The sequence below is a fragment of the Amyelois transitella genome, chromosome 10 (genome assembly GCF_032362555.1).
Source record: "Amyelois transitella isolate CPQ chromosome 10, ilAmyTran1.1, whole genome shotgun sequence".
Lineage (NCBI taxonomy): Eukaryota > Metazoa > Arthropoda > Insecta > Lepidoptera > Pyralidae > Amyelois > Amyelois transitella.
The window spans coordinates 6123015-6137586 of record NC_083513.1 but is presented as its reverse complement, the minus strand read 5'-3'; the positions used below and the strand labels follow the sequence as shown (position 1 = coordinate 6137586).

Genomic DNA, 14572 nt, shown 5'->3' with positions numbered 1-14572 from the left:
AATAAAGTTTTTATATATGTATGTAGGTATGTTTAATGAAATTAAGATACTGTCACCGTTTCACCGTACAAGCGTTCCGTTTATGGAATGCTCTCCCTGTCGAAATAAGGAAAGCCCAGATCAATTATAGTTTAAAAAATCTCGTTAGGTCTTATTATCTTTCTACTTTATCCTAAGTATATGTTATTATTATGTATTTATGTATATTTATTCTGTTTGCATTGTATTATGTTAAAGCATTTATTTATTTTGCTCTGCGCTAACACCAATCTCCTGTTTGGTTTCCTTCCATCCAAAGGTAGACTAGAAAAGAAATCTGTTTTGTGCCGTTTTAATGTTTTACTCTTATGGTGCAATAAAGAGTTAATTCTATCTATCTATCGTTTGTCATGTCGAATTGGTTTATGAGACAATATTCAAAATATGGTGCCATCATTGGATCGTTGTTGTTATTGAGATTAGACGGGAGTCGCTCCGTGTACTTAATTACCTGGCTACCCTGGATTGTAGTTAATGACGGACCCAGGGTGCTCCCTAGGGAAGACCCAAGCCACCAGAACAAATCCAGGGTAGGTGAAGATAACGTGCATCTGGTATAATGAATAAAATCTTTCAAGGGTAACAAGAAAAAAATAATTTTAAATCATCATCGTACTTTTCATTATACGATTAAATAACCTAAAAGTTTCTTCACTTTAAATTACATTATACATCCATTTAATATTTTAATTTATTTTTATTCCCGTTAATGGTGTTAAGTAAAGCGAATTCTACATTTTACCTAATACGTAGACATTCTGATAGTGATAAGAAACTACACCTACAAAAAATCCAATTTTCAGTTTGAACGAATTGGAAATTTCTATTTTCGAGTAGAACCAGCCGAGTAGAAAACGACACGGGTTACCTACCCGTGCTGAAACTGAATGTCGGAATCACATAGCAAGTGAATGCAGGCAATTTGTATCAATGTGGATTGGTTCATTCAATGACAAATTTATTTTATTGTATTTTTGTTTGTATACTTTTTATAGGCACTGTATTCTTCTTAATTTTTTTTTTCTTTGAATATTTAAATATAAATAAACATGGTTTTATTTATTTCTTAAGGTAATGGTACTCTCCACCTTGACTTGTATTTTCTAACCGTCCAACAATATAGCAAATGTTCTTAATAAACTCCTAAGAATTAAAAAAAAAACATGTAGCTATGAAAAAGTCACTTACCATCACCATAATTGTAAGGCAACAATCTTCCGTAAGGCGTTTGCGGCACACCCCACGATGGTCTTTGCAAATTGTTACAGGATCCATCAATGGACCTATATCGAGATTTGCTGCAGAACGGTGGGGACAACCCACAGGTCTGGGTCGCGGGGTCCTGGCCTGAACCTAGCGGTGGGGGTGGGTTGCTGAAACTAAGTGATGTGACTAGTTAATCTTTGTTACTGTTAAGGCTATTCTTAATTTTTCGAGTTTACTTGGTATGTCAGGATGTTAACAGTGTTATATAATTTGTTACTGGTATTTCCATGTCTTTAGATAGTTCAAAAAAACGTGTTTGTATATAACTAATACCCCTGAAGGTGCCATATAACGGTTTTGTGTTATATTTAAACGACAGAACTTATTATTTCAAACTCATTTGAATACAAAATTTTAAGAATAAATTTGGTTTAGGGTTCGTGTCCGCCACGCTGTATATTTTTGAATCCTCGGACATTTTATTGTCTAGATGTACTATTATTTGTATCAGTACTGAAACTGAAATTTACTTCGACTTTGTAATTAATATTTGTTTTTGTGTACCCATCCAATAGGCAAACATGCAGGAATCTAATGTGCAAATGGTTTACAGATCGTGAAATCCAATATACATTTTTATTCATCTTGTTTTCCTTTACTTCCTAAACACTCACGTAAGAAATGAAAATTCAATATAAATATTTACTATTTTTGCAGTCTAAACTTTATCACTGGCCATTTTCGTAAAATTTCATATTGAAAATCAAAAAGTATTATTCATCAAAGAAATTTTAGAACATTAACCGTTCTCAAATCAGATATGATATTCCTATAAGCATTCCGATTTTGTTTCTTATCTTTTGTTTGTTTAAGGGAAAAAAAACAGTTACTTACATTAACCCTCTGGGGTATAAATTAACATTTTTACGTTCATGGTTACAGTAAAGGGCGTAAGGCCCAAAAAGATTTTTTGTGGGCGTGCAGCAGATTATTCTTTTGTTTGCACAGATTAAGCTTTGCTTATATAAATTGAAGTTTTTCGTCGTAAAGGAAAACCTTTTAAGGGTTATTAAATATTGGGATTGTTTTGTGGACAAAACATAAATCAAATTAACAACTGTTTCTTAAAATGACACACTCTATTTTCATTTTTTTTTTAATATCAATCAAGTTGAATTTAATCGTCTTTTTCACATGTCATTTCACTTAGTTAAAATAACAAGTTTATTTACATAAATGGGTGTTTTGGACAGTTGTGACTTGCTTTTAGTTAGCTTTGCCTATTCCTTTATCTGTCTGTTATAAAATTTATTTAAAATTCTGCAAATTCAAATAAATAAATAAAATTCAGAAATTAAGGCCTTTAAGGCTGCGTTTCCACTAACGCGGAGATGAGCAGAGAAGAGCTTAACGGTATGCGTATATCTCCACACCGCGTCAATGGAAACACTCCAGCTCCTATCATATTCGCTCCGTCCCGCTTCAGTGGAAACGCACCATAATTGAACAAAAAATTACTTCTGTTGTCAAAACTTTACTGAGCCTGTATTACCCCCAAAATTACTTAGAAATGTACATAAGGCTACGTTATTTATAGAGAAGTTAGGAAATAATATTAATCACATGTGAGGTATTAACCTTTGTCCTCCGAATGGTGATCCTGGGATGGTTGCCGCCGGTTTGCTGGGGACATAATCAGTGCTATATTACACATGCAATACAAGGGGACAAGTGCTATAAGTATTTACAAAAGTACGCGACTGAAACTGTCAATAAAGTGTGTACTTAATGTGAATCCCAGTAAATTGTGGCATGCATCTAAATTGGATAGCAGTATAGGAAACCTATTAAAAGACTAGACATAGGATGCGATCTCTTTAAATTGCCCAAATATCATCTTAAACCAATTTGTACCCCAGAAATGAAGGCTATTTTAAATGAAAATTTATCTTTACGACGATTTAGGAGCCTTGAAATGATCCAAAGATTAACAGATTAATACTATATTAGTTATATACCATTTTCATTTACGAGCAAAATTCTCTTCCATTTAAGCTACAAGTTCAATTTTAGAACAAAATTATAAAACAATATCTTCTAAGTTGATTGCCTTGAAGGGAAAAGTGATGAAATTAAATTTGCTACTTATCCCACGGGACTTCAATCCTTATGATTTAAATGAGCCAATTTAACCCAAAGAGAAATTCGATTTGGGATCAAATATCATCTCGATAGCAGAAATTTACATCGTGATAAACAAAATTTATGTGGAATACTTGAAAGAAAATAGAATAGAAAATATGATCTTAACCGCCTTCAACTTTATTATTCAAAATACTGATTTCATCATAAATTATGTGTTGTTAAATTCTACCTTCTCCTTCATTCCTTAAAATAAAATACATATTATAACTAGAAAATAATACTAATTTGGCTATAAAATATTCAAACTCAAAATAATACGAACTGGGAGAAACCACTGTCTGAAATCTGGACTTTAGTTAGATTTGGACTTAACAATGAATATAAGCCAGTCAAAATCAAAAGTCGCAAGGTCTACAAAACCCTAGTTTGTAATTAGTGACTTAAACCCAATTAGGGCAGAAGGCCACAGGTGACTTAAGAGTTTTGGGGAATTTCAACGCCCAAAGTGCGCTACTTTCCACGTTACAAGTTTACTGTTTAATTGTTTTATACACTAGCTGTTTTTGTAGCTGTATCTCAGTCAACTTGTTTGTTTTTGTTGGATACGATGTATGTTGATGTTACCGTTGTTCTCATTTTATGAACTATTAATTTATGTTCGTTTTGTAAGAAATCAATGATTAAATTGTACCTAACTTATAGAACAAAATTTTAACAACAAGTTACTGTTAATTTAATAGATATTTATTAAATGTAACCAAAATGCTTCCGTTGTCTAAATTTTAATCACAAACAATTTGAATTGGCCTCATAGTCTAACGTTATATTTTCTTTCAATATACTTATTAAAAAATAAAATTAAGTTAATTTGATTGACAGTTCCATTCGCGTCTGATAAAATGTGTGCACATAGATATACCACATAGTAGGTTTTTAAAGAAATGAAATATCTACAGGAATCTTCAAAATATTAAAAACCATATTTCAGTGTAATATTGTAAAGATGAAAGTCACTTTTTACATAAACATTCAGGTAATTAACATAGGTACTATACACAAACATGTCTATGAAGATAATAAAAAAATAAACAAAATAAAATGCACAAGTTCGTAAAAGTAATATATATATTTTTTTACCAGAAAAGTAGAAAAACTAAAAACTTTTTTCAAACAATCATATTAATTTAATTTTAGAATGCATTTTTCTCAAGATTTATATTGAAGATCTGATCACCTTTATAGACATGAAATTAAAAGGGTGTATTTGAAAAAGAATGTAACTACAAAAAACATTAAGGGTTGTTGCATCTAAACCACTTCGTCCAATTTAATTCATGCTTGAGGGGAAAATAAATAAGGAATTATACAAACCAAACAGTAACCTGAAATCTACAAAAGGCTATATATTAAATCTATAAGCATGCTATCTTATAGTTTCTCTTAAACACTAAAGTGTTGCAAGTATTTTAGCAAGTGTAAATGTTTCATATAAAAAGCTAACAGAGAGCGGACTTCTATAAAATATCTTTGGATTTAAACCTAGTTTCAGCCAATATGGAAATCTTTGAAACAACTACTTCCTCAAAGATTAGATAGTGCGATTATTGTTTTAGGCTGACGGGTATGTAGTTTCCATACAAAGGTTTTTAAAAATATTTTAATTAGTAGATAACAAGCCCATACTTACGTAGATGTATATGGAAAGAGAAATGTTTCCAAATACATGTTTCATAGTTTTAATTGCTCACCCAAAACCAGCGACGGGCAACCTCTGCGCCGGCGGTCCCGCCGTGATGATCTTGGCGAATTCCGCCCCCGGCCCGGTGAGGTGCAGCACTGGGGCGCGGTCGAGAAATCCTTGTGCAGAACAAACCAGTATTTTGTGACTGATGCTGGCCAGTGCGAAAAATACCATGTACTTCGCCATGATTACCTACAAAAAGAAAAAAAAGAATGAAGGTATTCCTTTCCAATGCTTACATCAAAATTTTTACATCAGATAAAGAGAACATAAAATTGAGTCTTGTTCCCCCCTAAAACTCGCCTCAGGACGACTACGTGCAAACTTAAGGGATAACATAAATAATTTGTACATACTTCACGAAACTCGGAACTGCAACTTTACGACAAACATTGCACATACTCCTATTTTCACATCCGTTATCCATCTTACAAGTTTTACTGTATCTCGCAAGTTTCAAACTCGGAAGTCCTTTCAACAGTTCAATACATTTTTCGTTTCGCGTTTACATAGGAAATCCATTAGAAATATTGATTTGTCATTTTCTATTGCCGCTTCATTCGCGCGCTTAGATAAAATGTATAAAGAGTGTTTTAGAGAGAAAATATAGCAATAGCTTCCTTGTGGGCACAAGTAACCTTTATAAAAAAAAATATTTTGCTAAAAGTTACCTAAATGCGTATATTTGTGACTTATTTTATGTTTTACTATTTTTACATTTAATGTCATTACAACAAAGGATTTCAAGCCCCTTAGAAAAGTTCAATAAGAAATTATTAGAACGAATAACTCCTAAGGATATTATGACGTGAAGTAGAATTTAATACCGTTCGGTATTAAACCGCATTCAGTACTAACTTACTCCTTTCACTCTGAACTTACTTTGCGATATTTCCAGTGCAGTATTACCTGCTCTCAATGTTGCCTTTCAAACTTTATAGAAAAGATTTATGTGTATGTATTGAAAACATTTATTTGAACATACGTCATGTTAACTTATATTTAAATTGGAAAGTGATTTTTTAATTACTATGATTTCTTTTGAGACTCAATCATCGATTTTTAAGGAAAACAAATGCTTTCTTTATCTTATCGCTTTTATAGTTTGTAAATTATAATAGCGATAAGATAATTATAATTATCTTTGACCTATAAGTCTCTTTGACCAGATAGAGCTAATTTATAAGTGTCTCAAACTTATACTAGTCATCACGAGTATTAAAACGTCGAAACATTTTTTACTTTGCGGTGATCGTGGCAAGTGGAAAGATGCAGTCTTTGCCTTACTTTCCGGAAAAGAGGTGCGATCTCATTATATGATTTTTCAAACCGATGTTTCAGCTTATTTAGGTATGTCATATTTAAATAACATAAGCTACTTTCGTCATTATCTATTCAACGAAATCTCTTAGTTTCTGCTGTTCTTTGATACATGAAGCAGTCACCTTTCCCTTTTATCTATGCAAATAATTTATTCATCCCACACGCACGGTCAGTTTGAGTTCTGCACGTCACAACTTTAACACCCTTTCAATTTACGAACCATAAATAACGTGGGTCACAACCGCAAACAATAGTAAAATTTCCGATGGGCAAAAGGCAGTTGAAAACTCAATTGTTTTGCTCTGAAACAAATTTTATTATTCAATCTATAAACAAAACAAAACACTTCCAGGAAGGGACAGTGAATACAATTTCTGATGTATAAATGTAATGTGAAAGGTCAGGTCAGATCAAAAGTACCTTACTAAACTTAATTACAATAATAAAAATTCCTTTAGCGTCTGTGTATAGAAGTAATATATAGTATCGGCAGTTTGTTTTTGTTTTAATTATGCTCGCTGATGTACATTATAGATGCAAGTTACGCAGACAAATCATCAAAATGGGAAGAACTTGGGCAAATATGATTACGAATAAATATATTGTCGATATTTCGTACGAATTATTGTTACCTACTGACTTGCACTTGACCAGTTTTTTTTCTTTTGAATACTTGTTGGATTTGTAACGAAAATATCCAGGTTAACATTTGCAATACAGTTGCAGTAGTTATAATTTCATTACGTCGTCGCTGGTTTAAATAGGAACCCTTTTGAACCCTTTTGAACAGTGCTAAATATAGATTCACCTACACCCCGAACACTAAAACGCAATGTCGTTTGCAAATACGTAACTTCTTGGGGCAGGTAATTGCCACAGAAGCTCAAAGGTTTATTTTGATTTTACGACTAAGACTTTCAGCTTATATATACAGGGAAGCGTTGAAATCTAGCGAAAGGGCGTAACTAATTAAGAAAATATAAAAAATAATAAGACCACTCCATCTCTTTCCCATGGATATCGTAAAAGGCGAATAAAGGGTAAGCATATAAATTTGGGACTCTTCGTTTAAGTGCTGGGCTAGCAACCTGTCACTATTTGAATCTCAATTGTATCATTAAGCCAAACAGCTAAACGCGGCCTATCAGTCTTTCAAACTGTTGGTTCTGTCTATCCCACAAGGCATATTCTTGATTATATGAATGAAAAAGGTTCCATTTTTTATTTGAGTACCTATCTATTGTATGTAGATGTTGTCATTTAAATATCCCTTAATACCTATTTTCTTTTAAAACACACAAACGAGGTCAACCTGAGATCTGGATGTGACGTTAACGTCAGATTATTTCCAACAAGAGACTCGTCTTCTGTTGTTTTGTATGAAAGAAATTAAATAAATGAAAATGTATTGTTGTGTACAGGTGTAATAATACACATTTCCTTGTTTTGGTTCGTTATGCTTACCATATGCATGTACTTAGCATACATGTTCGAGCAATTTTTATGTATCTAAATGAAATTCAACAATTTAAACGCAATTGTTTAATACAAGATATATGTACATTTATGAACAAGAAATGGTGATCAAAAAATAATTGTACAAAAAAAATAGTGTAAATATTGTAAAAAAAATTTTTTTTTTCATATTTGTTAATTATCCATGCCGTGTGGTTCTCGACATCAAAAAAAAAAAGAATAGAATATGACCCCACCATCTCGTTCCCATGGATGTCGTAAAAGGCGACTAAGAGATAGCAACATGTCACTATTTGAATCTCAATTCTATCATTAAGCCAAACAGCTGAACGAAGCCTTATGTGTACCCCGCGAGGGATTTAGACGTGATTATATGATATGTATAATCTTTGCCTTGTCATCATATTCATGCGCAGGCGATAATTGCGTGAATACTACATATGACTAATTATTGATAATAACTTTAATTAAAACACCCACCCAACACGAAATTAATTCTCCACTACAATAAAACGAATCAATTTTCAATGACATCTTATGTAAAACAATCCGCATACGGTTCGTTACCCTCTCTCTCTCTCTCTCTCGTATTATTTTATACTATTATTTGTAATAGTGTATGTCAATTATAGACTATGAAGCTCAGGGCCCGCCAATTATCATTAAAGTAATACCATTTCTCTGTCTACTTCGTAAAGATTATATAGACGTGATTATTTGTTTATATGATTAGGTATTTGTATATACTTTTACATGCTGAGAAATGTATTCGCAAAATTTGACGGTCAGAGTAGCCAATTTTACACGTCACTATGATTAATATTAAATCCGTATCAAAGTAACACGCTTTATAAATCAAACAATATTGCAATATACCAAAAACGGAAACACAAATTGACTACAAAGAATTCAATACGAATTTTTGTGTCAAGTTATGAAACCATATTAGTGGGCGTGTTAAAATTCTTCGTCAGACATTAAGTAGTATTTGTAGGAACTTGTCTGTGTAATTCAGTTAATGATCATGCAAAAAATAACAACCTAGAATGTTATTTCTTGATTGAAAACGAACTAAAGAAATTTTTCTAGAAGGATTACTCAATCGAATATAGATATATTTTTGCAAGTTACGGAAGCTGAAAATAGAAATAGGGTTATTTGACACTCGGGAGTGATAAAAAGGGTATGGCCGATATCAAATTCGCCATCTCGAATGACCTCAAAGGAGGCTGTGTCTTTTAAACATCTTTAATATGACAAACACTATAGGAAATCATAGAGCTGTTCAGATAGTCAAGTTTTCAAGGGTAATCATTATTATTACAACTTCCAATAACTAAACATGGATTTTTTTTAAACTATAACGTATTTAAATTGACGTCTTTTCCCAAAGGAGCGTTCTTTGTATTGATTATAAGCACATTGTATTAATTCAAAATGTTGACAAACTTCTAATATTATTTCAACAAATACATACTCATTACATCCTTTCATTGTTTTCACTTGAATAGTTTACATTCATCTTGAGCAAAATAACCAAATAAGTATTCAAAATTAGTCATTAAAAACGGACAGCAGCCATATTTTCTTCTTAATTTACGAAAACTGTATAAACGAAACCTATTATTTTTTTCTTTATTTCCCTTTTAATCAAAGACCAGCGATGCTTTAATGAAAAATAGTGTACATAAATACAAAGGAATTTCTCTATGAATAATGCATATCGGTTAACTGACTGGGAAGTTCGCATTTTCGCTAAATTAAAGATGTAGAAAAAGTTTTTTGCTATAACCTTGTATTTATGAAAGGTAATAAACCAGTATATGCGGTATTGGCACGGGAACGATCCTTCGGGCTCGACCACCACCGAAGGCAAGATCTTTTGCCAGACTTGATTGACTTGACCAGCCAATAGTCGTAAGTCAAGAAAACATTTTACAGGTACCTACAAAGATAAAAATTAAAAGTGCTGCTATGTTTTTTTTTGTTGAGGCAGGGAACTCTAAATAAATATTGTAAATGTTAGTGTTTTTGCAACCTCGACCAAAGATTTTCCAGCATGAGCATTTTCCAGTCGGTATTTGTGACCACAACACATGCCAACGTTGCTTGTAAATTGCGTTTCTTTGTTGTGGAAAGAACTTTAACTTAGCTGTGCAGTAATGAAACTTGAAATTATAATCAATTTTCTCAAATATTTTTTTCATCCGTTTCCATTAACTGCTGCCTATTAAATAAATATCTCTATCTATCTCGATTTTTTAATTTGAAAAGATGGTAAAAAAACATTTAATGGCTTCAAACATAATTCTTTTACAATATCTTATATCATTCGTTCGAACTCACACTCGTTTATATCACTACACTCATCCTTCATCCTAGGTAAACTGTTTATGTAGATATTGAAAATTTGTCAAACTTCCAATGTCATAGTCCCTAACTTCATATATCTCAAACTTGGGGTGGCAAATCGATTGGGGGAGAATGTATTACACTCATATCGCAATTTCCGTGTATCATAAAGTGGAAACAGGAATAAGGTTGGTTAAGCACAAGAAAGATAGTGAGATTGGCGCGGTGTTGGTTTCCTTCCTGTATGTATCTAGTATACCTCAGATAAACAATATCAGTTATTTTCAGTATCAGTTAACTTTATTTACAACCGACTCTCATGTTTGGGTAGATAACATGTCATAAAATTTATCTCAAATTAAAATAACGAAATCAAAAGTTTGAACTAGAACTTTTGTTTAAATTGATGCATCTTTAAAATTTTATGCTGAGTATTCAGAGAGCTATAGAAATTATCTAAATTTATTGAGTATAACGTCGTTTCTTAAAATAAGAGAAAAATATATTTTTCCTATCATTCCAGCCTAGAAGAAAATACGCACATCAAAATTCACCCATCGTCTTTGACACCAATAAACGCTACTTCGTATTCAATTTGAGGACAAAATAAAACAACGACGTACAAATAAAAGGAAATACTTACACTAACAGTTCTTTTTCAGACACATTTGTTATGAACTCGTCCTTACCCCTCTCTGGCGCCTACAGATAAATATAGACTTACTAGTCACAGTACAGTACAGAATAGAATAGAATAGATTTATTTTAAAAATTGGATACAAGGTATCACTTATTGACGTTACATAACTTGTATCTAATTATAACTACTACCGCTTCTAAAGCGCATGTGTAGAAGAAGCGGCGGAACAAACCACACTGCAGCATTTTCATCGGACGTCAATTTACAAATATAGATCTCTTAAATCTAAATCGTGGACTATTGCACATTGTCTACATTTAAAAAACATGAATATCTAAATGTACAACTGACACATTCATTATTACTAGTTTCTTAACTTTGTATATAAAAAAATGAGGAAGCTTGATTTGGTAAAGAAAGACGTGACAACCAAATATAAAAAATTAACTTTTTTTAAGATAGTTGGAATATGTTTTATGATATCGTCTCGTGCAACCATCTCGATCCGCTTAAATAAAATCAGATGTTTCCCAAGTTTATTCCCAAATCTTAATAGTCTGTAGGCAATTCTTGCTACGGTTTTCAGTGCCATGCTTTTGAAATAATCAAATCACGGAGCTTTACTGGAAGAAAAATACGTATCGAAAGAAATAATTTCAACCATTCCTTCCGCCTGCCTATTACATCTTATAGAGATAAAACTGAGAGAGAGCGTACAAATGTGACCAAAATGATTGCCATGTGCCATCACGTCCGATATTGAAGCGACATCATTCTCAATTTTCGTACTTTTTGCTTGTGGAATTTCTTTAACACTTCGTAAATTTAGGTCACAGATCTCGATTTTATAATGTGTATTTGGGTCATACTTAAGTGTGATATGATAGGTAGGTATACTAATAAATAAAAATGAATTTTAGAACGATTTACTCTACACAACAGTTATGCTACAGTCTGCTCTTTTTTAGCTACTAGTATAGTTTCTTTTCTTTGTGTAAAACAAATGTAAAGTACTTAATGAATATAAATGAAAAAACAAAATGTAACAAAATAAAGTTTTAAACAATCTATTGTTATTAAAACATTTTTATAAAATATCTACAAGAATATCATTATTACTCTTGTGATTATGATAAATTCGTGAGAAAATCGTTCCGCCAATAGATGAGACAATGATCTGCCTCGTTAAAGTAATAAGTACAGCTGATATTCACACAGTGATTTTAATGCTATTTCAAGATATTGTACTTTGTCAGAAAACTATAAATTGTAAACATTTGGTTTTGAAAAAATCAATTAATTGAAACGAACATGCCACACCTACTCATTAAATTTATACTCGAATTAAAGTGTAGAGGATATTTACAAATCGTTTGTACACCTTGCAGTAGACAGACAACATTAGCGGCTCAATGAACTTCAGAACAGACGAGCGCTTAAAAAACGCACCAGAATATACATGAAATGACCGTTTGTATATTCTGGTGCGTTTATTATACTCATATTCAGTTTTTTATTATCATGATCTATCTAGATCATGATCATATACTACTAATCATATCTACCTAGATTATATCATTTATATAACAGATTTTAGAAATTATACTATAATATATACGTTGTGACACCGTTAGGTTTTTATATTGTTCTTAATTCTGACATTTATTGAACAGCTCTACAACTATAGTTGTAAATGTACATTGTTGTACACATTATAATATAAGTAATTAAAGTTTAATTAGAAATGCTTTCATTTACTTGAATGTGTATAACTACGTTCCAAACGCCCGTCTGGTTGACACACGTAGGTAACAAAGCATGTAATAAAGTAGAACGACCTTGATTCACCCCGCGGTGCGCGATATAATGGCACTTTCCATTTCATTAATTACGTGAATATGATTCAATGCAAAACCATGCGAAATATCAAAAAGAATTTATTAAATTATACTAGTCAAATCAAATTAATTTACGATGAGATGTGTTATTTAGATTTTGCGCCTCCTCAGTGATAGGGCATTAAATTCATTTGCATACAAATCATGTTGTTTCTAGATTTCTTTTACTCTTTATGTCTAAGCATACATGTTTTTCACTTCGACTTTTCGTCAACATAATAAATTATATACAAATTTTTAATAAAACAAACATCTTTTTCCGTTTGGGGTAGCGAAGCATAAATAATATTACCAAAAAGACAAAAGGCCTATTATAACATAAGGAAAACATGAAAAAAAATCTCAATAGATAATTCACAGAATATGGAGTAGATTTTTCGTAAATAAAGTCTCCATTAATTTTTTTAATGATACTATATACAATACCTCTTATAAACAATGTTCGAGTTCATTCAAATGGCCTCTTTCTGGCCACAAACCAGATTAAGCCAAGTTATGCATCCTGGTGCATTTTGTAATCGCATTCTCTTGATCAGTGCATTCACCGAGCTAACTTCCCACGAGAAGGTTTCTGTTTGTCAACATCTCTTGATACCATTAACTTTATTGCACGCGATCATCAAAATAATGACTTTAGAAGAACTAATTAGAAAACAGTATGGGTAAATAATTTAATCTAACAGGTACATTGGCTGACGAACTTTTAAATTAATTTAATTCAAATTTCGATATAATGTTTTCCTTAATGTATCGTCATGGTACCGATGGTGTATTTCACAAACATAAAATTTTATTCAAATTTTTTTTTGCACTGAATTTATGAAAGATAATCGTTTATTTTGTTGTAATTTCTCATTATGTTTGAAAAGTAATTCTTTTTAAGAAAGGTTAATTATCCATAGAAACCAAACCAGCGTAGCACAAGTTAATTAAATATGACATTGTCATTGTTCACTTGCGCTCTTCGTTCGACTCAATCTAAAAACTAATCAATCGTTAATATTCTCATTTCAGATTAATATAACATAAATCATAACATATTTTCATTCCCGAAACTTGTTATTATAAACTAATCAAAGGATTACTTTGTATAAACATGTCTGAAAGCAGGCTTAAATCTAGATTTATTGTGATGCCTGTGAAGCAACATTTGCGAATGCATTGCATTTTCCATGTGCAGTTTCACAACTTGCTCGTCAGATTAATGCTCTTTTGACAAGTTTGTTAAAACTCTCATCACAATCAATTTCAAAGACCAAATTACTATATTTTCGTTCAACTATGAAATATATTAAGAGAAATAAAATATTCTATAAACTGTATAAATTCTTTAATAAATCATAATCAGCTAAAGTTCGTGTAGGTTCAACTATATAACAAGTATAAATCAACGGTAACTGCCCTCCTTAATGTCACAGTATTTTTGGATATCCTGTCTAAGTGTTCCCTTAAACCACATAAGGAACATTTACACATTAGCCCGAACCGCCAAATAATTTATGTAACGGTTTGGGCTAATGTATTAATACGACAGTTAAACAGTGTCCTCTACAAATAAACGTTAAATGCTTTAGTAAGCATTAAACGGAAGTCTAACTTTAAAAAAAAATTAAAACAACTAGTTACCTAGCCCAACTTAATAAATTCTCGTTTCAAGTCAAAAAACAAAATTATATCAAACATAAAAAATTTGGTTCACAGTGCTTCCCGACACTTCAGAAAAGGCCCGCTCCCTCTCTTTCCCATGGATAT

General features: G+C 31.8%; 1 protein-coding gene across 2 annotated transcripts in view; it reads right to left on the bottom strand.

The window, feature by feature from the left end:
• LOC106137635 (peroxidase) overlaps positions 1 to 14572 on the bottom strand; it is a 53082-nt gene that overhangs the window by 15400 nt on the left and 23110 nt on the right. For both annotated transcript variants that reach the window (XM_013338494.2, XM_013338495.2), the window contains exons 2-4: positions 5139 to 5323; positions 2884 to 2928; positions 1228 to 1418 (exon numbers count right to left, since the gene is read on the bottom strand). In XM_013338494.2, coding sequence (XP_013193948.2) covers positions 1228 to 1418; positions 2884 to 2928; positions 5139 to 5323 — 421 coding nt within the window. The remainder of the gene's footprint in view (positions 1 to 1227; positions 1419 to 2883; positions 2929 to 5138; positions 5324 to 14572) is intronic.